At 43.0% G+C, this 23,909-nt stretch overlaps 1 protein-coding gene across 9 annotated transcripts in view; it reads right to left on the reverse strand.

Moving 5' to 3' along the window:
• UBR4 (ubiquitin protein ligase E3 component n-recognin 4) overlaps nt 1–23,909 on the reverse strand; it is a 101,452-nt gene that overhangs the window by 67,017 nt on the left and 10,526 nt on the right. For all 9 annotated transcript variants that reach the window (XM_025213129.1, XM_025213126.1, XM_025213123.1 and 6 more), the window contains exons 7-37: nt 22,772–22,913; nt 22,483–22,607; nt 21,245–21,369; nt 20,822–20,881; nt 20,517–20,707; nt 19,641–19,740; nt 19,416–19,553; nt 18,885–19,002; nt 18,245–18,432; nt 17,477–17,636; nt 17,306–17,391; nt 15,725–15,894; nt 14,968–15,250; nt 14,261–14,393; nt 13,889–13,968; nt 12,842–12,970; nt 11,560–11,742; nt 10,983–11,105; nt 10,652–10,881; nt 9,906–10,030; nt 9,087–9,184; nt 8,376–8,533; nt 7,433–7,642; nt 5,766–5,867; nt 4,071–4,171; nt 3,195–3,393; nt 2,685–2,873; nt 2,374–2,437; nt 1,183–1,374; nt 445–515; nt 176–323 (exon numbers count right to left, since the gene is read on the reverse strand). In XM_025213129.1, coding sequence (XP_025068914.1) covers nt 176–323; nt 445–515; nt 1,183–1,374; nt 2,374–2,437; nt 2,685–2,873; nt 3,195–3,393; nt 4,071–4,171; nt 5,766–5,867; nt 7,433–7,642; nt 8,376–8,533; nt 9,087–9,184; nt 9,906–10,030; nt 10,652–10,881; nt 10,983–11,105; nt 11,560–11,742; nt 12,842–12,970; nt 13,889–13,968; nt 14,261–14,393; nt 14,968–15,250; nt 15,725–15,894; nt 17,306–17,391; nt 17,477–17,636; nt 18,245–18,432; nt 18,885–19,002; nt 19,416–19,553; nt 19,641–19,740; nt 20,517–20,707; nt 20,822–20,881; nt 21,245–21,369; nt 22,483–22,607; nt 22,772–22,913 — 4,421 coding nt within the window. The remainder of the gene's footprint in view (nt 1–175; nt 324–444; nt 516–1,182; nt 1,375–2,373; nt 2,438–2,684; nt 2,874–3,194; nt 3,394–4,070; nt 4,172–5,765; nt 5,868–7,432; nt 7,643–8,375; nt 8,534–9,086; nt 9,185–9,905; nt 10,031–10,651; nt 10,882–10,982; nt 11,106–11,559; nt 11,743–12,841; nt 12,971–13,888; nt 13,969–14,260; nt 14,394–14,967; nt 15,251–15,724; nt 15,895–17,305; nt 17,392–17,476; nt 17,637–18,244; nt 18,433–18,884; nt 19,003–19,415; nt 19,554–19,640; nt 19,741–20,516; nt 20,708–20,821; nt 20,882–21,244; nt 21,370–22,482; nt 22,608–22,771; nt 22,914–23,909) is intronic.

Below are 23,909 nucleotides of genomic sequence, written 5' to 3' on the forward strand. Positions count from 1 at the left end.
TAAGCCACAAGCAGGGGTAAGCTTATTTTACAGTAGACTTAGGGTACAGACTGGGGTTCTGATGCACTGATGTCATGGGATAAGCACTGTGCAAGACAAAGCTAGGCAAAGCCAAACGTAAGGCAACTCGTGATAGTTTCAGGACAGTTTCAACTGAATAATGAAGATCTTTTACCAGGCAACTGCCATCTTCCTTGGCTCCACAGTCACAGAAGAAGGAACCATATTTGGCATAAGAAATCTCATGGTCCTTGTGGCAAACTTTAGCGCACACTGTGCAGACACCAACGCCATCCACCATCTTACAAGTGTGACAATGGTACCTGCACAAGGAGTCAGCAAGTTAGAAATGACAGCCCCTCAAAGGTTTTGCAAACCAGGCTTCTCCCAAATCTCAACAGCCAGAGAATTCAGGCTGAAATTCTGAAAAGGAAGGACTCTTACCAGTGTTGGTTCATGAACTCTTTCTGTGTGATGGTGAAGGTGCAGAGTTTGTTACAGAGAGAATCTTCATCCTGCGCAGGAAGGAAGATCTTTTAAACCAGTGCCTGACACACCTACCTACTTTGGAGTCACTTCACTTAAAGCCAACTCCTCTGCCGAAAACACATTTCAAAAAGGAGATTTTAGCACCACATATGCCAAAGAATAGCAGGCACCAAGCAACAAGAGGCTAAGTGCTTCACTTTGCATCCAAGGAGAACTAGATGATAATGAAAATAAGATGCCAGGGCCATGCTTTTACAAGAGTGAAATACTGAGGATGATGGATTTAATTTCACAGAGGGGCATCTAAAGACCTACTCCAGTTTAATCACTTATTAGAAGCAACAAGGCCAACACCTTCTTACTCAACATTTCTTGCTCACTGTCTCTGTTTTTTGCTTTCCTGGCAAAAGCTTTTGCCTTGGTCAACAAAGCCGATGCAGTGGATCTATCCAAGACTCAGCTGGACCTTTTCTACCTCACGCACCATTTAACAAAACCGCCAGCTGAGTTCCAACCTTTATTACCAAAAATAATGAAAAGACAGTGGATATAGCTGAGCTTTCAAATTCCGTTCTGGGTTTGTCCCGATTTGAAATTGCAAGAAAAAAAATCAACTCTTACATCAACATAAATCTGATCTGGGTGCTGTATACAAACACAGAAGCCTGCTTTGACCTCCAGCCCAGAACCTACCGAGTCTTCAGCTTGAGAGTCTTCTTCCTCCACGGCCAGCTCTTCTACCCAATCCGAATCAACCTCTATGGCCCGTTCTTCTCCATCAACTGAAAGATGACTGGGTCCTTGGCCACTGGTCTGGCTCAGTGCATTGGTGACGTCAGCCAAATAAGAGACAATATGGCACGTGCACTCCAGAATAGTAACGTGCTATGAGCAATGGATGGTAAAAAAGAAAAAGTTAAATTCTGCTGGTTCAAACAAATTTTAAATGAGCATAAACATTGGTTTGCCATATGAAAATGCTTCTAGTTCTTCATGACAAAGACCAAAAGAATGTGTGTCACTTAACTGTACTACAGGGCACAACTGGACACTGCTACGGCTGGTAGGCCCAGGCTAAAACTTATCTGTCACATGCAGCTATGTGTAGTGTATGAGCTGCACTGCGCTAGGATAATGGAAATGCCAAACCCAGGTGAGTTTCAACCTCTTGCCAGATGAACAGAAAAGAATAGAAAAAGGAGAACAGAACAGAAGGCACCTCTTGCTCTTCAGCAAACAAAGTATCAGCCAAAACAACCTGTGTTTGGTGTCTGCCCAGAAAAAGGTGGAATTTTATCTACTTGCAATATTTGCTTTAGAGAGCCAAATTCGCAGTAAGATGGAGACAGTGAAATGGCAATGGCATTGTTCTGAAAGGGTAAACGTGGGACTTTAAACTGAACCTAAGTTTAGAGAGTATTTCAAAGAAAAGTAAAACTGATCACTATACTCTGTGTATAAAAGGAACAGTGCAAAGGGAAGACTCAGACTTTACAAAGTTGCATCCAAACACATAACACAGTTATTTCATAATTATAATCTACTGCCTGGTAAACTAGGCCTGGTCACCGAATATAGAAAATACTTGGGACTTGTTCACACTAGAAAGTTTTGCTGTTTTAACTTGATTTGTTAATTCCCAAACCCAACTGGTGGGAACACTTATGGCTACATAAAACTGCTCACGCTGGTAAGACTTCTTCAGTTTCTGAATCAGGATACGCAACATCAGTAACAGGCATCTTTATACTAGTATGAAGGAGTTCACACTAGGACTTATAATGGGTATAATCATATATAAAAACCAGCACAAAACAAACCAACTTCTCTGGTACAGAATTGGCCCAACTAAATACTGAGAGCAGAGGACCATCCATGTCTTACCTTTCCCTGCATGACATTAGCATTCATTTTTTCGATAACATTCTTTTGAGACAGGTATTTCTTGCTGTAAGACAAAGGAAAGGAAGAAAATAGATACCGAAAGTCATTTTGAGGCAAATATTCATTCAATCCTCATTAAGGACAAAATCTCAAGCAGTTTGTTTGAAATGATTATCCTAATCGCCTCCATCACTCTCAGCTACAGGGGATGTAACAAAAAAAAAGGCACCCTCACTCAACACCAACTCCCTGGAAGTTTAAGTCCAACCACAGAGCTATTTAAACATCAACACGGGTCTCATTCTTCTTACCATCTGCTCAGCCAATCGACTGCAGCACTGTGAAGCTGGAGATGGCCCGCGCCTTGCCCAGCACTAGCTAGAGTTGCCATCACAACCATCAGTTCAGGAAAGCCCGTTCCATCACCATTGGCCAGCATTTCTGTTGCCATCGGTATCAAGGTACTCAGCAGAACAGTGCACACGCCTTCTCCAACTTGGCTAATCAACAATAAGAAAGTTCAAGAGGAATTAAACCATTCAAGACCCGGTTAAATGCATTTCAGAGTTACTTTGAGCTCTGCAGTGTCCACGTCCCAAAAGCAAATCAAATTCCCAGAACATCACAGATGACTGCTTGAGACAGACACACACTCTGATTGTTCTGACAATGACAACAGGAGCCTTGCAATGTGACAGATGAACAGTATGAATTAACGTCCATCAGTACTTATTAATGTAATAGATAAATAAGGGCTGTCTACACAACAAACTGTATGTTTATTGAGAGCACAGTAGGTAAGTCACACAAAGGAACTCTACCTGTTCTCCCGAACAATGTACGTTGTTAGAAGTTGCAGCAGTTGTCTATTTTCTTGAACAACATCCAGCTGATCTGAATCTTTTGGGGGTGACATAGTCATCCTGGTTAACCAGGCCTGAAGACGTACAGGTTCCACACAAGCCAGCTGGGCCAAGGAACCACAGAGCCTTAAGAGGCTGGGGTTAGGGCTCTTCTCAGCTAAGAGTCAGAGACATCAATGATTGATAAAGCATCTTTAAGCTGAACAAGTAAAAGGACATTTTTCCTATTATAACTAGTCTCATGCCAATACAAAGACAATGTCTTGAAACTGGTACCAAAAGCAAAACGCAACAGAAATCCATCAGTGGGAGTCAACCGTGCAGCTATTCCTCGTAGACCATTCTAAATCTATTCCTTCACTAGTTTCCACAGGCACTGCGGATACCCAGTGACTTGAGACATTTTTCAACTATTGACTATCTATCTTCATATGCACACACACACATACACACACACACACACACACACACGATGATGCCAGACAATCCCCTCCTGTCTGCTCCTCCTGACAACTAAACTTCCTACTCAACTTCTTTCTACAGTGGAATTCTGACAACTGGAAATGAGCTTCTAATACACACTAAAAGGACAAATATTTTAAGGAAATAAGAACAAAATAATTAAGAGTGTGGTAATGACAGAACTCGGAACTCAAACTAGAGAAGAGAGGTGGGAAAGGGAGCAAATAAAAGGACAATTTGTTCAAGGTATATTTGAAGTCTTCAATTTCTTCCTAACACTTGCTTTTCAAGCATTTTCTACCTGCAATATATACAGAGCGAGCATGTTATCCAGACAAAGCTGTGATGCAAAGTTTAAAGAGGACCACTTACTCAGCTGGAAGAGTTTGGTGAAGAATTTCAGGACTCTGTTGCAGAATTTAGCTGAGAGGTTCTCATTGGCTGTTGCCATCATGATCTGGACCAGTTCTCCACTAATTGAGACACAAGAGAGAACAAAACAGGGGATCTTTTTAGAAGCTGAACTATTTTTCTTCACTGTTATTTCCTTGTCTCCCATTTTAAAGATTAACAGTTCATGCTGTCAGGTGCTACAGAGAGGTGGGATACATATCTAAGCACAACAAGACTGATATGACGGTGGGTAATAAAGGAGGCAGGGGTGGGGGTCACAGCTTCGTAAAAGATGCAATACCACATGAAGCTCCCTTAGAAGGCAGAACTCCACTCATGATCCCACTACAAAAAAGGATGTAGATGAATGTACCTTTCAATAGCCCTCAAAGGGGAGGAGGAGCTGTGCTTGGAGCACACAGCAACTGCCCCGATTCAACTGTTACACGGGCATGATACCGTAGTGATACAAGTTAGAAACGGCCCCAGCTTTGACAGTGAATGAAGCAGGGTTAAAGATGCAATGGCTTTGCTACACTTGTGTCACTACAGAATCATGCAGAAGTATAATTTGCAGATGACACCAAATTATGGGGCAAAGTAAACACACTGGTGGGCAGGGAACCGATTCAGGCGGATCTGGATAAGTTGGAAAAGTGGGCAAAACAGAATATGATGCAGTTTAACAAAGATAAGTGCAAAGTGCTGCACCTAGGGAGAAGGAATTACCAACACGCCTACAGACTGGGAGATGACTTTCTAAGCGGCACAGCAGTGGAAAGGGATCTCAGAGTCATAATCAACTCCAAGATGAACAGGAGTTGTCAATGTGAATAAGTGATCAGTAAAGCCAACCGCGCTCTATCATGCATTAGCAGGTGCATCGCAAACAGGTCCAAGGGGGTGATACCTCCCCTCCATGCAGCATTAGTAAGACTGCAGCTGGAGCACTGTGTCCAGTTCTGGACGCTGCATTTCAAGAGGGATGTAGATAACCTTGAGAGGGTACAGAGGAGGGTCACCCGTAGGGTTAGAGGCCTGCAGGCAAGGCCCTATGAGGAGAGATTGAGAGACCTGGATCTCTTCAGCCTGCACAACAAAAGGCTGAGAGGTGATCTTGTGGCTGTCTACAAATTCATCAGGGGAGGGCAGCAAGGAATAGGAGATGCTCTATTTACCAGGGCATCCCTTGGAGTTACTAGAAATAATGGCCTCAGACTGACAGAGAGACATCAGGAAGGACTTTGATTAGACATCAGGAAGGACTTCTTTACAGTGAGGGTTACCAGAATCTGGAATGGGCTTCCACGGGAGGTAGTGCTCTCCCCTACTCTGGGGGTCTTTTAGAGGAGATTGGACAAGCACCTGGCTGGGGTCTCTTGACCCCAGCGCTTTTCTGGCCCAGGGCAGGGGGTCAGACTCGATGCTCTACTTAGGTTTCTTCTGACTCTAACATCTATGAAATCAATGAAGTAACAGCTGGATCCTATCAGTTTAAATCATTTGCTATTGATATAATTGTTACATCTGTCTATACCCCTAAAATCCTACACAAGGCGGCAACATGTTCCTTGCGAACTCTACATATTTCCCACAAAAAGGCAAGTGTGGCAAGACTAGAAAGGAGAGAGGAGAAAGCAATTCTTTAATCTGTCACATCCCATCACAACTCACCTCTCTGAAAAGAATTCCTCCATGGCTTTCCGAGCCTGGCTGCTCTCCAGCTGCTTCTCCAGATGCTGCAAACACTCTTCCAAGATAGACTCATCAAGGCCACTGAGGATTAAAAAAAAAAAAAAAATCAAGTTGAAGCAAGAGCGCACATTCACAACTCCAGTGCAGTCCAAATTGCTTACCTGTGGTAAACCATTTTAACAAATAAACCCATGACTTCTATACAAGCAAAGTCTTTTCTAGAACTGGAAAGAACCCTAATGAATGAACATTACATAAACATTAACAGATTCATACTACAGCCGGCGATAAAGCAGCCCTGCTCACCAGGCAGTAGGAACTAGGAAGAACCACACAATTACAAGTAAATACAACTCCAAGGAGAACAAATGGAAGTGAGAGCCCCTCTGAAATGGCAAAGCAATTCAAATTAATTGGCTTTGCGGGCGAGATCATAGGTTACTAACCCCTGGTCTAGTCCACATTGCTGCCAATGTTGGATTGCATAAAAACTGTGTGATAAAGAACACTCTGGTTTTGTAAGTTCAAAGTGATCAGTCCCACTTCTCTCCAGAGACTACTCAATAACAAGAGATATACATGTCAGGAGGTCTTTTCATGTTCATTGCCTCTAGGTGTACTGTGACCAATACTTTTTCTCTCCCCTTCGCGTTAAACTCTTCAGCCTTACACCAAACAGGGCATCTACCTCTTTTTAAGCTTCCCTCAAGTCACTTCCTTGTTTTCCAATCGTTGTATTGCTCTTTCTAAACTCCAAGTCACCAGTCATTCTGGTAACTGGTGCTTGCACTTGAAAACAATGTACTCTAGGTGTGTTTGACCCAGAGCACACAGAAAAGACCATTACTTGATGCCTTTATGAATGCACCCCAACTGTACGGCAGCAAAAAAGGCCAGGGTATCATACTGTGAAGTCATGTCTAATTCACTGCCCACTATAAGGCTCAAGTCGCTTTCAGTAGCACTCCTTTGCAAGCTTTTTCCTTGCGTGGTTTGGAATAACAGCCATGCTTCTGCAGCAAACATTCCCTCAACGCACCCTCCATGCAAAATCCAATTACATTTTCATTCTCTAACAGAATATGTAGTCAGCTCCCTTCTGAGTTTCTTCCATCCACCAGGGATCAATGTTAAAAAGATGCAATATCATCATGCATAATGGTTTTACATCTCAGATAGCTGGGATGTGTACCTGTACACCAAGCTGATTATCTTGGTACTTACACAGACAGAATGGGAAAGGAAAGACATAAATCTGTCTGGTTTGCAATGAGAAAGCTGGGATTAGCCAGCCTAACTTAATAGAGCAAACAATAGAGAATTAGCTGAACACAATGATTCTGATCAGCATCTCAAGTCTTGATTTCATGCTCGTTGTTTAACATCCGTTTGTTTAACAGCCACAAGTTCTCCACTGTTCAAATATAAACGTAGGGTCCAGACTCGGTTAAAGCTGCTTATCACATTCACACTGCTTATTTATATCTTGCACTCCTTTGAAGTTTCTGCAGCACAGAACAGAACATACTAGTCCCTGTCAGTATGTAATGCTGGTAAAGAAGCTATATTGATGCATAAGGATTGTGATGATCATTCCCACATGCCTGGCCACATACCAGAAGGAAGGCCACTCTGTATGTGGTTACCTGTTGGGATCGGAGTGATTAGCCAGTATGTTGTAACATCCCGTGATCAATTTCTCATAGACACGAGCCAGGAACTCATCTGACTCTGCAGGCCCCAGGACCCTTTCCAGGGAGTTGCTGCTGATCTCTGCCACACTTTCCGTGCTGGTCTCCAAGAGAAGGGGCAATAGAGTATGTATCACCTGCTGTGGGTTCAATTCATCCGACCAGCTTGAAAGGAAAAAAGAGGAACTCCATTAACACTGACATAAGTACGCTAGAAAACGAACTCTACAGTAAAGTTTAGAAGAAGAGGCATGCAGGCAGAACACAACTCTAGATGACAGCCAAGATCCATGTCAAGCCCACAGCCCATTTTGAACAACTCCCCTACCTATTGCCTCTCAAATCCTTATGATTCCCAAAACTATATGAGCAACTGCACAGTCACTGCACCATTCAGTATATCTTCTCAAAATGGCTGCAGTATCAGCCTCTAGTTACATGCTTCCAAAACCCACAGTAAAGTCACCAGGAAAGAATGATTTCTGTTCTACTTGGTTCTTGTGACACTCTGGAAACACTAACACTCCCAACATGATGTACTTGGTGTCATAATCTAAAAAGTGAGATCACACTTCAGCCGCTTTCCAATTTTGCAAAAAAAGTTTACGTATTCTTTCCCCGAGGGAGAAGTTTGGCTTCTAGAAATCCTTTGCCAGAGCAAAGTTATTTTTCGCTGAAACCGGAAAAAACCATGAAGAAACTGAGTGTTGGAGACTTAATGTATACACACAATTCAGAGTGCTTGCTCTGAATCTCTGACTTGAGTTCAGCGTTTAGAGATCTCAAACCCTGGTCTCGAGATCCGACTCCATCACCTTTTTACTCCCCATATCCAGAAATTGCAAGTTGAAAGGCAAGGTAAGAACTGCAGAACCAGAGAATAAAAATGTTCACTTACACAATGAGGTCCCCAGTGAGTCTGACCAAGGAAAGGAGTGTGTGTTTTAAGGAGGCTGCAAGAGGTAGACTCTGGCTGCAAAGGGTGCCCAGGTGAGCAGCCTGGACCGCACTGATGTAGCTTTCCGCTGGGATTGTGTCATTTGCAAAGGCGTTGCGCTAAAAAGAACAAGGACAGATTTAGAAGACATCACAGGGAACATACTATAGAGCATCAGAAGGGAGAAGCATATGGGAGCTAAGTGCAGACTGTCAGTGTGCAATTTGAAGTTCACCTTTAAGGAATTAAAAAACCCACTGTTGTCCTACAAGCCCTATAGTGCCAGAAGTTCTGCCTGTGGTCCTCCTCTGTTTATAGGGCTATACAGCCCACAGACAGAAGAGGCAGCACTACACAGTCCTCTGCCTTGATTTGACCAACCTGGCTGCTCTGATAAGGATGAAGATACAACATGCTCAGACTTGTAATTTCTATTGGTCAAACTTCTGTTAGAGGTTAGAATACCTGAATTCTGTGCAGATTCATGTAAAATCAGGAGCATTCCTGCGACAGCAGATTGTGGAACCTTCCTAACCTGAACAAGTATTTCCCGATGATCAGATTTTACTATGTAATTTTGAAATTAAAGTTAAACATAAACCAAAGTAGACACTTTTCCCACAAAGTTACATTGTCAGGGTTATTTCAGGACCACTCTGAAGCTGGACTCACCCATGATCCAATGTTTGGAAATTCATTAGTATGAATGTTGTTCCAGGATTCGCATAAGGTCTGTACTGCTGGTGGCAAGTTCTGGACAAGTGTTGGACCTGCAAGGAAAACAGGGATTAGAGTTCTTGGAAGGAGTTTCAAAGGGATCGTCAGGAATCTGAGATTCAGTTAGGCAGTGCTTAAAAGCAAGAACTTCATCATCCAAATTAGGCAAGTCTATCTGGATAGGACAGGGATAGCTAGATTTGTTTGATGTCCCATTCTGCTGGCAAGGCTGGTTGTCTGCTTTTCTAAGTTATGTCAACATCATTCTAAAGAAAGCTTGCACTGGAAAAAAACGTTAACTCAACGATGCTAAGCTGTCAAAATACTTTCATCAAGTCGCTAATCAGTAGCAATCCCTCATAAAGAACTCTGAAAGCTTCACTTATTACCAAATCCAACAGCTTAACCCTGTTAAAAATACATCCAGGCAGGCAGATTTCAACAACAACAACAACATGGAAAGGCCTAAAAAGCCAGAGTGCTAGGGCAGCAGACTGTTAATATAATTGCAAAAAGGTTCAATTCTGGATGAACTTCAAGCTAGCCATGGCTCTCATGACTTCCCCAGGCTGGTCCTGAACTAAGGAAAGGGACTCCACATCTCTAGGTGCTTAGTTGCTGACTGAACTTCATGGAGTCAATATTCAGGTCCTAGAGGTGAGGGCTGGGAAGGAGGATAATTGGGCAGTACAACAGCTCGAAGCAGAATGTTTATGCCATTGCAACAAGTCTTGCTTAAATTTAAGTGCACAGTGGAATTTCACGGGAACTCACCCAGAGTATTTGACTTGCAACGGCTTGATCCGATAGCCAGGACAGCAGCATAACCCCGCAGCTTCTCTTCAGAAGGTTTGTTCTCAGCTGAGCCTTCTTCAGAGAGGCTCCGTAGCAAATAAGATCTGTATTGGGGATGGAAAGGATTCCTTTCAGAAGACTGTTCAAAAATAATACATCAATACAGCAACAGACAAGCAGCCAAACTTCAGAACCAAACCTCTGAAATGTTAACTCATAAATCATGCAGTATCATTCTAGCTATTGCTTCTTTTTTATCTTCAAGCTGCTTACTAACAGAAATGGCTACTCAGCGAGTAAAAAGGTCAATTTACTCTCAGCTTCTTTTCCACAGGAACAGAGAGACCCTGGAATCTTACTTGAAGGATTAAATCTCCTCAACTGCTACACTGTCGGTCTCAACAACAGCATACTGAAATATAACCTTGGACTACAATATCAGGATACTACAAAGAGGTTTCATCTTCAGAGGTAAAGCCGTTTGTTTTGCAAGTTTGTCGGAAAGCCTTGAATGATCAAACAAATCGATAACTTGCAAAAGAACACAATTCACAAGTTCTTGAGAGTCCACTCTTTTAAACATTCATCCCATAGAATATATTACATTAAGCAGTGATGCTTAATTTAATGGACTATGTTAAAACTTCACTGGAATGGATAACTCAAACTGACAAGTCACTGACAGAAAAGGAAGTTTCATCCTTCTGATCGTGCTATCCTCATACCTGGTGAATGTAGCATAGGTGTCAATAAGCTGCAGAGTAGCAGGCAGCAGGTTCTTGGTTATCTCTGATGATTTGTGCGGGTCAGTTTCTGCAGCTAGCTTAGAGAAGTGTTCATCCAGGGAAACCTGGATCTTGGAAATGGCAGCATCAAGGGTGTAAATGGACTGCAAACTGGGAATCTCATGCAGCTGGAGAATAGTGGTGCAGTCAATCCCACAGAAAGAGGAAATCTATTAAAAACAGAAGGATGACAATTTTTCAGAGCAAGGCATCATATAAAAGTCAACGCTCCATACTAGCTTATACATATTTAGCATTTTCACAGGCTTACCTGTCGAGCAAAGTATTCCTCTGCTATTTCCACATCATATTTCACTGAGCTGCACTTAGTGGAGGCCAATTTAATGAGAGAAGCAGCATGTTCAGCTTTCATGCCTTGTTTGATCAAGTGATCCTGGAGGAATTGCAGAGAAATTTCACATTTAACAGCATTTAAAAGGGTTGTAGGAATGAACTAGTCCATAAGCTATCATATTAGGGCAATTTGTTTTTAAATCACATACATACCAATTCCAATTTCCCATTACTATGCAAAAACTACACTTCCTACATTCAATAAACCTGGGAGAGTAGATTCACACTGTCAATCATGGAAACACCTGTTACTATATTCTCACGTTAAAGTTGGAACTAAAATTATAACGTGGTTTAATTCTCCTGACTGCAATCAGGAGGATAAAAAATGCTCAATCTATCCAAGACAGTTTGCACTTCTCTCCTCTTTAGGATTCAATACACACTACTGCAATTTCATTTCTTTCTTCATTCTTAGGAATGAGTATTGCTGTTTTAAATTCTAGTAATACTTCAAAACCTCTACACTGAGAATTCCAGGGTAAGGACTGTACCTTGATCCAAACAACATAGGAGATGATACGCAAGCGGGAGGACCAGCGCAGCGTGTGCAGGATATCACATTCACTCATATCGGGCGTGTTCATCGCCAGCTGATTCATGTAGTTTTTAGAAGGGGGCAAAATCCCCAGGATCCTCCAGAGTATCAAGAAGTAGTACTGAAGTGCACAGGCCTCCTAATAAAGGCAAGAGATGTATACATCAGTAAGGGCGCTTTTATTTGCACTAGAACAGCTATAATCCTATCACTGGGTTTCTGTGTAGGTAAAGGTACTGTCCCAAAGATTAGAGTACCCTTCTATCTGTGCTGAACGTGGCATGACTTTTCTTAGCTCACTCAACAATTTTATTTTCTTTCATGGTGGCTCATTCCATCATCTTCTAGCTAAACCTCCTGCATACATTTGGAAGGTATGATGAGCCTGAAGTCAAAAGCATGTAATACGTTTCAAGAGAACTTCAGCAGAAATGTCATTTAATATCATTTATCACCCAACCTGGCTTGGGGAGTGGAAATTTTCAAAACTATCCTGGAGAGCCTGCTGTTTGACTGCAAGGTTCTTCCTCACTAATAGAACTACAACAAAAGGAATATATGCCTTCCTAGCTGCAGAGATTAAACTAGAGAGCAAGTAATTCCTTCTAAACAGTCAGGAAAACCTGAACCAGACACTGCACTATAGGTTATGCTCACGAGTGCATCACGTTACTGTTGCAGCATTGGGGTGGTCTTTTAAAGGAAAAAGTCGTTAACTCTGACTTATTTAGCTGCTTCCCCTGGGATGGGTTTGAGACCAAGTATTGGGCAATAGCATGCAGGTCACCTAGTCCTCAGATAAAAAGGCCAAAAGGCAATTCAATTTGGGAGAGACTTGTAAGGGATTGAGAAAGCCATGATGGGAGACCAGGGGCATACAACCTGGAAGGGTGCTCCCCCAGCAATGAAGCAGATGATCTGCTGTGTGGGGGGCAAGCAACAGACCCTCCTAAGGTAAAGACTGCTGAAGCAGCCCAGCCAAGGAGCAAGACCTGTTTTATCTGTTTTGGTTTGCATTGGACTGCTCTGATTTCAAATAAACCCCTCCCCAGAAGATGGTATTGAAATTCTGCTGCTGTTGGGAGCATTAGCTTAAAACTTTTATAAAGTAAAAACCTGACTGCAAACAATTCAGTTCTCAACTTCCATAATTATTGCCCAGACTCTCATAAAACCCAGCCCCTGGAGCTGCTTGACATCATGGCCAGTGCTATAACCCCACTGACATACACCCTTACCAGTGCTGTGACGTTTTTGTTTTCTTTCCTCCGGAGGGTGTCAAACTGCGATCCAGCTGCAAGTAGTGAAGTCAGGGCCGCATAAAGCTCATCATATTTCACGATCCTAGAAAACAGGACCTCACAAACCTATGGAAGAAGCCAAACCAGGATTGTTTCTTCCTCAGTTGCACAACTCCCTATCCATATGCACTTGAGATCCTCTCCCCCACAAACAAAACACACCGCAGTGTGTCAGCAAGAAACAACCTCAGGCCAGGTTTGTGACAATTGCTCCAGTAGCCACCCAGGGTGATAAAAGGTGCATTCAGTGTGTGTGCCCAAAAGCAGCAAAATTTACAACAGGAACCCTGGTGTATGTGAGAAACTGCCCCATCCAACAGCATGCTACCCTCTTTTGTCAGCTGCCACAACGCCAGTTTTAGTGAGCGAGGACAGCAGCTGCGGGGAGGTGGGGGTGGAATAGATGGGACATGGGGCAAAGAGATGGGAGGCAATTCTGAAGCCAGCTCCCTTTCACCTCAGTTGCTAAGAAACTCAAGAGCTAACTTGGACATGAAAGGCTCTTTGTATAGGTCCGAGGGAATCCCAGGTTAGTAAAGTGGAAGAGGTCTCCTGTTCTTTAGCCACTGTTTATTTCCAAGCAACACAGAGTGGTCAAATGGTCAAAGGAACTGCCAAAACATCATGACTGGGAAGCCTCAGATGTTTCACCTAAGATGCCCATCTAAAATTTGAGCCTGAACACAAATTTAAACAATATTAAAATTCCTTAGTTAATTATTTTATACTGCTATCGCCTAGTCACCTAGTGTTTACAGTTCCTCCTCAATAAAAACAGTAACCCTCAAGCAGGTTTCCTCTCTGGTACATCATATCTGCAGTTCAGGTCATTTTCTACACTGACTCTCTATGCAACGGAACTGAAAAGCAGATTCTCCATCTACTTCTCTTCCCTCTCGTTTCTCCATTTGGCTGTTGTAAAGTCAACAGAACCCAAGACCTAGAGGTCTGGAAGAAGTCTTTAAAGAAAGGAAGTCTGGGTACCATGTTATCTAGGCGGTTCAAGTCATCTTCAGAAGCTTCGGGTGACAGGATGCAGTAGAACCTGGGCTGTGGCACTGCATCTGAGACATAAATACCAAAGTTGTTTAAATTTAGAATTAGCAATACTGTTGGGCCTATCATCACTAATCATTTTCTCCCCAAAGCCAAGCCATTCATGATTTAAGGCTAGGAAAGAATTTTGCTAAATAAACTAAGGGTACATTACATGCACAACTGTAAAAGGTGTTTAGACAAGCTGTACATCCAGTGACACTTTCCCAGGCTGTGTTAAAAATAGGTTTACTTTAAGCTTTTCATGTAATATTCCTAAAGTTTATGAGCACAAAATTCTGCCATAGCTCTTCCTCTGACCTGATGAGCAGTGTTTGGTCCAGTTTTCTTCCACTTCTTTAAATCCATGGTAGATAGGGATAGCAGTTCGTCTACTACTCTCCTGGGATCCACTGACCCAGCCAATGGGTGGGGTTAGCAGATTATATTGCACCTGTGTAAAAACAGATACCGAAAACAAAGGTTCACTGATAACTAAAAAAAACCCATATAAAGAGTCCTAACTAACAAACTGTTTGAAATAACAGGACACTTTCAGGTAGAGACAGGATTTATACACTTCAGTCACTGGAGCAAGGCTACAGTCCAAGGTTGTTACCCCCCTAATGTAGAACACTGCCAACAAACGAAATGCAGACAAGCTAAACTCGGAGAACGCTGCATTAAAGGTATCTGTGAATCAGTGAAGAGACACCCATACGCCTCTACCCCTATCAGAAGTAAGGCAGGTTTACTACTCTGAGCATTACTGTGGCAGCATCTCATGCTATCCAACATCTATTCACATGCAGTAGCAGCAGTCATGCCACAACACTACCGAAGCTGCTGCTAGAACCAAATGTCTGTTGTCACAACCTTGCAGGTCATTAGTGAATTCAAGAGAGTTACTAGGACTAAAAAGGAGGTAACTATAGATAAAAGAAAGCAACAAATTAAGTACCTGCTATAATCCGTTGCTGAGCAACTACCTGATTGAACATCTGTAACATAGTTCCTCAGAAGCTTACCTGTTCAAACAAGTACATGGGAACTTTGGAATACTGATGAAGCAGGTAGTCGAAGACCAGCAGTAGACGAGCTAGGATTAGCGGTACAGACTGCAACTGGGAATCCATCTTTACAGTCAGGTCCAGAATGGTCTGGATACAGAGGGTCAAGATAGATCTGCGGCCTTTCTCGGAGAAGTTGTGGAAAATAAGCAAGAGCAGCTGGAGGTGCTCAACATTCAGGTCTTCTGTGTCATTGGGAAGTGCCCCCTGCAGGGCATTTTGTTTTAAAGTGCTCACAAACCTGCCAGCAGAGAAAGAAATAGAAGTAAGAAGAGTTCTACCAAAATGAGCTGTTCATCTATGGTTCACTCCTATGAGAGGGGTGGTTCAGCTACTGTAAAGATGGGCTTAGTACAAGGACCCAATACCCACCAGGAATCCAGCAAAAAAAAGTTTTGCCTTTTCTTTTTCAAATCAGTGCTAACAGAGCTACTTTATTCTCTGTTCATCTAGGTCTTGATGTATAGATAAGTGTTTGCATTCCCTATTCTCATCCAGATCCTGCATCTTTCCCTTCTGTGTAATTTCTGAAAGGTACCATCCCAAACACACAAACTATTCCTATCCCCCCTCTGCTCCCCAACCCCGGATTTTCTTACCTTACATGAACAGCACCCGACGTTGGATTAACTTGCCCAAACAGAAAATTCTGTCTCACAGGAAGACAGCTAAGGAGAAAACTTGCTTGTTGTTATAATACTTAAAGTCATCTTACCTCTCCCAAACTCTGAGGCATTCTGGGACATCAGGATCTCCCTGGGCACTGGCTTTATGCTGCCAGATTAGGAGAAGGCGGGAAAGTACAGACAGACTCTGAGGATGGATGTACAACGGCCAAGGTCCTTCCGAGAAAGGGGCCACTCCCAGCTGCTGTAGAAGTGTATTCTGGTGCAAAAAAACCCAAATATATTAGTTGGGAGGAAAGCCTAAATCCAAGGCTTCAATTTGATAGCTCTAGGTAGGTTCAGAGTTTAATGCACTGGTATTTCTCTTTGTGGAGTTTCAATATTTGGCACTGGGGTCAAATTAAGATGTTTAAGTATCCATCTATTTGTTATCAGTCCTAAAAAGCCAAGCAGATACAAAGGAAATTCTTGTGGTAAAAAGCATATTCAGAAACAGTTCTTTGAGCTAATGGCACCCCAACTATGGAAAATGATTTATTTTCCCCTTTAAACATCTCCGCAGCTCAGAGAGTTAATTTACAGAAACACTAGGCTGGAAAGACACACCTCTACGGCATCAAGTATGGTCCCCTGAATTCACTTGTCCAAAGGAGTCCACAAGATCATTCACTTTAACTCCCTCATCCATACCACAGCCACAGAGGATCCTGTTAAAGAGCCCGACAGTGTGCCACAAGATAGGCATTGTCAATGCCTCAGCTACATCAATGGCAGGGGAAATGTCATAGTTTAATGCATGATCAGAGGATCAACATGCTCTGTGCTGCAAAATCTGACAGTCCTGCCAATCTGACCTGGTAGAAAAAATCTGTTTCAACCCCAGATCTGACAGGTGCTTTGATATCACAAGAGAGGTGTTTAAGATGTTTCTAAGAACTAGTGGTAAGACTAACACACCCCAGGAAAATCCCCACCTCTAGCCATAGCCAAGGTCCAATGCTTCATCAGCAAGCCAAGAAAAAAAAGGCCAACTAAAAAAAAAAAAAAAAACCACCAAAAAAAAAAAAAAAAACCACCAAAAAAAAAAAAAAAAACCACCAAAAAAAAAAAAAAAAACCACCAAAAAAAAAAAAAAAAACCACCAAAAAAAAAAAAAAAAACCACCAAAAAAAAAAAAAAAAACCACCAAAAAAAAAAAAAAAAACCACCAAAAAAAAAAAAAAAAACCACCAAAAAAAAAAAAAAAAATCATGGGGAAAAATACTTTCTTCCACACAGATGAGATTACCAAGCATCTCCCACACAAATACAGTTTCCTTTCAACAATATCATAGAGGCACCAAATACCTGAATCCACATATTACTACACACATTGATTTAAACCCTTTCCAGCATTAGTGTAAGATACAAATAAGTATTAAATGACAAGTCTGCCATTGTTTCCTATCCTGTGGAATACTTTGCAGCGAAGTATCTTCTCAAGGAGGATCTTATTTCCCAGCCCCACCGTGCTCCATTCCTTTATTCGCAGAATAAAATATTTTGGGCCACAAGGAAGAGTTCTCCAGCAGAGTAAGAAGCACCAGTGTCCTCACACAAACATATGGTCATCCACGGAAAGCCAAGCAATTCGGTTTTACATCCAACACGCAGATTTTTTGCAGACTGACCTGCAAGGTAGGGGACTGAAGGTCTGAGGTCACCAAGGAATGGTTGAAGTGATACAATGCAGCAGCAAATTCTTCATCTGATGTGCCTGCAACACAGTCAAGATCAAGCTGATTATTATTACAGCTCTACCTGCAGGACTAGAAATCCAAAAGAGGTTCTTGTGCACTCACCCTTCAGCCCATCTTTGTCCACTTCCTTGATAATGCTAGCCAGTGTGGCCATGTGCTGCTCGGAAAGAGACACACTTAAGTAGTTGCGAATGAAATTGTTCCTGGAGTTCAGCATGGAGGAGGTGATGAAGTTCAGAATATTGGAAGCTAGGCTTAGAAACTGAAAAGGAGGAAAAGAAGATACGCATCTTAGAATCAAGACCAATAGTGGTTGAGGAAACATTGAACAAAGAAAAGCCATTGCTAAATCTCTTCGATTTCTCATCACCCAGCTAAACCCTGCCTCCATCAGCACAAGTTTTGGTTTCTTTTCTTTTTACAATCCAGCTTGCCGCACAACAACTCTGTTCCACATTAAGTCTCTTTCACAGACAACTGTTCATTAGCTTCTCAACAGCAGCATTCGTTTTCACTGTTAAATAAAGGAACTGTTAACGGCGTTATCAGGCAAGCTATTTCACTTCACCTGCTGCAACCTAAATTGATGGCGGATTATTTTATATCTGCTCTTCCCTGGCAATAACGATTACTTAAGACATATCTGCTGACTGAAGAGTAGCACAAAGTTCCCAGGAAACCAATATCCTTGTCATTCAGACCCCCAGCCTTCCACTCCTTTCTAGATGGTGATACTTCATTGTCAACATACTAAACTGCACAACATTTAAACAATGAAGTTGCTAAGTGCCAAATTGACAAGCCTCTCCCGGTTGAGAATCACATTATATCTCACTCAGGATACAATGAGTCTTGAAGACCGTTCTGTACCAGTTCTGGGTCTTTGCGGCTGGCCAGAATGTTCCCATTCTCCCCAGTCGTCTGTTTGTTGGGGCTTTTCACTCTAGGTGAACTCTCCAGGGGGGGTGGTGGAGGGGGTGGAGGAGGGGCCACTTTCCCTTTTCTTGGAGAAATTGTCTCTTCAAACCACTGGCCGAGGATGGGTTCACTGTCATCATCTAATAAAAAAAAAAAAAGATGTAGAAAACCACCATTTAGGCTTAAAGCAGCTTCCCTTCTACAAGCTGCTTTACTAAAGAAAAGCCCAGCAAACGTACAAAGGAATATATTAGCAAGCCTAGAACGTGACATTTTCTTTGCAGTCACAAACCAACAGTGAAACAAGCCTGGCTCCAAAAGCAACTTCCCAGTCAAGGGAAGAGAGAGTCCTTGGCATTTGCCTAAATAACGTTTTAAACAGATATAAAGCTCCTGTATCACTAGGATGCTGACTGCAATAGACTGAGCATAGCTGGTACTTCTCTGCCCGTTGAACCTAATAAACCATTTTAAATCTCATCTGCTAAAATCTAACTCCAGTCTAGGCAGGCAGGAGCCTAGTGCGCAAGCCTCTGCTACTTTAAAGAAAAGTGTGAGATCTTGGGTTAAGTTGCTTGTTGCAAACTATTACCCTGGCTGCTGTCCTCCTCAGTGCTGCTGAAGTCATCCTCGTAATATGTATTAGAATCAGTGGAGGCGCTTGCATCACTGCTCATGGAACCCTTCCTCTGACGCTGCAAGACACAAGCCTTAAAACAACAGCAAGAAGGGTTAAACTCTTACCAGGCACAATAGACAGTTCCCAAAGCTCTTCTTTTATTGCCCGCCATGAAAATCTGCTCAAATTGCTATGCCAACATTTCTCTTCAAATATTGTTTTCTAAATATTGCCTATCATCATCTGCGATGGCAAGCAGAGCTAGAAACTGTAAGCTTAGTTTCATATTACAGTGTGAACATAAAAGCTCCCATTCTGCATACAGTCCAGTGAGTCATTGGTCATGACTACTATTCAGCTTACTGGGATCATGCAAGAGCAAATTCTAAAATCTTCTGTTTAGGTTGTTAGTAGATACTTGCAAGAGGAGCTTTCCATACAGGTCTCATTATTTAACTGAGAGAAAGACTGTTACAGCGCTCCTTTATCAAAGTTGTCTCCTACCTTTCTGTAAGAAGTGGACAGCAAAGTCAGCAGCAAATTAGTGAGAGGCACAGAATCGATCAACCGCTGAATTCTTTGAATTGATGTGCTCTGAGCCATGATATTCAGCACTGCTGGGGGCCCGTCGGTTTCCCACCCCTGGAGGGCAGTATCAAAGGAAGGTTAAAAGCATATTCCAGCAGAGAAGACAAACTGATTAAGGGAATCAACGTGCCATCTACACACCTTGTGTAGTGCCTCCACTTGCAGATCCTGGAAGAGCGATGTTAGGAGTTTGATAGCATGGTTTGCTAGCACCACTGACAGAACACCAAACCCTTGATGCCTAGAGAAAAATTAAAGATGATGGCTTAAGATCTCCAATACTGCTTGTTCTAAAGAAATTATGCCAAAGAATCACTACTCAATCTCATGACTTTCCATCACTTAGTCACCTCTGAAGGTTTTAATTCAGCGAGAGCATATATTCTGAACTTCCAGTATATAAGGTACACAGCTCAATGCCTCCAAGTTATAGCTGCATCTTGCCCACAATAACAGCCAAACTGATCAGGTACACTTCAAAACTGTATTATAAGGAGGACCAGGTAATTAGTTTTTGTTTGAGAATGCTCCTCCACCAGATGACAAGCTTGAACCCTTACTGCTAGTATCATCCCAAAACTGCATCTACTCTTTATCCAGAAAGGAAGTGATGCCAACACCCCCAATAAAGAACAGCAGCCTTTTTTTGCTCACCCAACTGTGCCTTCACCCAGCCCAGAACAAGCAACTCCCCCTTGAGAACAGAAAGCAGTCAGGCTAAGCCTCAAGTGGAACCTTCAGATTGTTTTGTAGATTAAAAAACCGCTTAGAAGAATCTAAGTGCTGGCTGACATGTAATTGGTGAAAAAAGATTAAGTTGAGTAAGATGACTGAGAAATTGCTTTGTTAAACTGAAAAGGCAGAAAATTGGATAAAGGAAAGTGAATGGACCAAAACATGAAAAGAACAAGTGTCTTCACGAAACCAGCCAGATTCCAGAGCTGCAGAGATTTCACACCAAAGCAATAACCACAGTGATGCACAGAAACTGGTCGACTCAGTGGGGTAATCACATACCCTTTCCCAGGGCCTAGTTTGGGAGACCCAACTCCCTCTTTTGTTCGAGCAATGATGTCTCTGACACGAAGAGCAGCCAATGGGTCTTTCTCCTTTCCTTTATCGGCTAAGGCTGTAGGACTGAGGTTCAAGATGAGGAAGAGGCTGTTTAGCAAACACCAAGCACCAAGCAGCTGGAAATTCTGGTAATGCTATTGAACCAAAAGCAAAACAAAAAATGGACAGTTGTGTGAATCCAACTGAACAAACACACCACCCACCAAGGTTGTAAAGTGAGAAAGTTTCACAAGGAGATCCATTCTTACCTCCCCCCCTGCACGGCGTGAGTTGCTGATGGCCTGCCCAATCATTTCATAGATTTCAAGCTGAAAGAAAACCCAGCACTCTTTGTAACCATGATGTTATCTGACAGGGTGTCGCTAAACCATTCTGTACACTACTCACACTCCCCTCTCAAGCTTCTTCTGCCCCCTCAACAATTGCCCACCCTAATGCAAGCTCTAAGACGTTACAGAGCTTACATCAGTATCAACCTTTCTTTTGTATCAGAAGGAAACAAGGGGAGCAGAAAGTGACCCAGATAAATAAAATATCCAATAAGCAAAAAGAGTTCTTCTGTGCAAGCCCCAGACTATGCATTTCCAGCTGATCCCTTGCTTCCTTGACAGAAACAAGTGAACACAAGACTGTTCTCCCTCAAACAGTTTCCCTCCATGTCATCTACTTACACATTTCTGTACAATAGTGGCAGCATCATTTTCATAATCTTCTTCCTTAGAACTAGTGGACCCAGTTCGTACTTGCTGTGTGCTGCCAACATGTAGGATGGCCATGCATGTTGCCACACTCACACCTGAACAAAGGAGAGAGCAAAAGGAACATGGTACATTTAAGAGCCAGCCTTGGAACTCTATATTGAATATCACGCACACACATGCACAGAGTCAAGGGGGGTAAAAAGTACATGTGGATTTGACTAGGACAGAAATAGTCATTCTGTCAATTTAACGAGAGAAAAAAAATTTCAACCCCCCCCAAAAAGAAAATTTCATACAATCTGATTCATAAAATGAGCAGTGGATATTCATAGTTTCATAGTTTCAGGGTCGGAAGGGACCTAATAGATCTTCTAGCCCGACCCCCTGCCAGGGCGGGAGAACAACCCCAAAAAAAACACAACAAACCCTAAAAACAAAAACGGGACTCAAATGAGTCCAGCCAGGTAAGTATCCAGCCTCTTCTTAAAGATCCCCAGGGTAGGGGCCAGCACCACCTCCCTTGGAAGGAGCAAGATACAAAATACTCCATTTCCTAATGGAGCAAAATACTTCAGAAGTTTGCCATTTAGAGTAATAAAGGCATTTATGTGCCCAGCTCCCTTTGAAATCAGTGGAATGTGGGCACTTAATCACTGTTAACAATCTGTCCCTAATTGATTACATTACTACAATTTTGGGGTGCTAATGCCACTCTTGAGAAACAGGGTTGAATTCTGGAGGTCGTCAGCAGATCTAAAACTATAGATTTTGGAATAATGAACCACAGCAGAAGACAGCCACATGGAGCAATCTATTGGGTTTGTACCTCTGAAGGTCTGGACTGCCAACTCTACTCATGTACTTGTGTATTTGAGGACTCAGCCTTCACACTTAAAGAACATAAATGTCATTTAACAATTAGCTGTATTGCCGGGGAACGTTGTATTCAGAGAGCATATTCAAACCCTTGGGGAGAAAGCATGGCTTGATAACTCCATCCATTCAAAAAACCAGTACTGTCATCATTCAAAGGGTGTCCTGTCCAGTCCTCCATCAGCACAGAGGACAGAGGTCATGGTCTGGGCCTTAAGGGTGCAGGTTATAAGGCACAGAAGATGCAGAGCTACAGAGGGCTCCAATGACAGTGGAGAAAGGCAAGAGAATTCAGCTTTCCAGAAGCCCAGTCCTTCCAAAGGATATTCATTCACCTGCATAGAGACAGCTAAGGGCCAGAACAGTCACATCCTGCAGCCGTGTGGGAGTGAGAGGCTCCAATACAGGAAGAGACAGAGTGTCCAGTGCCATCGTCACATCTATCACCAGCGAGTGAAACCTACAACAAGCATTGAAGTTAGGCTTAGGAACTGCACAGCGTGCTCTAGAAAGGACTTTCTGGCATCAAACAATGGATAAGGGAGACACAGTGGCCCATACTGTGTCATGTGTGTTCAGGCAGTGCTCCCACTGTGAACAGAAGAAGAGACTGAAGCATCTTACCCATTGCGAACTGCCGTGGCATCTGCTACAGTGGCTGGCATAATGAAAAAGGAGTTGGCTGACACGGCATCCTGAAATCGATTTATGTAGCGCAAAAAGTAAGGGAGGTTCAGGCACACCCTCAGCAGCTTTTCAGAGCCACCTAGCAGAACAAAAGCAAGGACAAGGGAAAAGCATTTTACCTGCATCATTTCATAGGCTAGATTTGAGACTGCAATCAACAGTGCAGAGTGGCTAAGCCATTAGCTTAAGCCCATGGGAATTCAATGTTTTGCCCACGCTTTTCCTGTGGCACTGTCTCTAGTAACACACTCCAGGCAGTTTTGTTGCGAGGAAACAGACATAAGTCACAGCGATGTCCCTAATGGAATAGAGCATTGATTCTCAGTGAGGGCTCCATGCCCCCAGCTTGAGTGAGAAGGCAAATGCTCTCCTCCGCCTCTCCAGTGCCCTGAGCCTGCCCTGGATAGAGCAGCAGCTACAGGTGCCACTGAGCTAAGGACTGCCACATCTGCTACCCTTCCGGCAGCCCTGATGCTCCCAACAATGTGTCCCACCTACATGGTGGCAAACAGATGGATGCGGAACCAGAGCCACACTTTGTAACCCAGCTTTTCCCCTCCACTCCTCCCATGCTCCTGGGGCCAGTGGGAGGCACCAGAGAGCAGTCACCATCATGTGAGACCCTGCAGGAGCAGGCTTAACAGTGGGGGCTGCCCTTGTCCTCTCGGGTAGACAGAGGGGTAGAACAGTGGAAAGAGCAGGGCACATCAAGGTTAGGTTGTGCTCCCAACACCCGCACCTGGCACCAACTAGATCAGTGGTTCTCAAACTTTCTGGCCTCGAAGCACCCCTCCTTATCTTTCCGGAATTGAGATTCCAGCCCAGTGATTCTTAGCTGGGGTGCCGCAAAATTCAGATAAACGTTATTGGAGGGGAAGGAAGTGGGATGCCTTGAAGATAAAAAGGTTGAAAACCACAGGAAGAAAAAGACGTAAACCTTGTTTAGACACACCACAAACCAAACCCTCAACCTTTAATGGGTGTTCACCCAGCCAGGTGGAAGATCTTGAGTCCATTTTATGTGAGAGCAAAGGCTCCTATTCCCCTCCCTTAAGCCTTCCCCCACCCAAGCCCA

This window comes from Alligator sinensis, unplaced genomic scaffold, assembly GCF_000455745.1.
Source record: "Alligator sinensis unplaced genomic scaffold, ASM45574v1 scaffold1719_1, whole genome shotgun sequence".
Lineage (NCBI taxonomy): Eukaryota > Metazoa > Chordata > Crocodylia > Alligatoridae > Alligator > Alligator sinensis.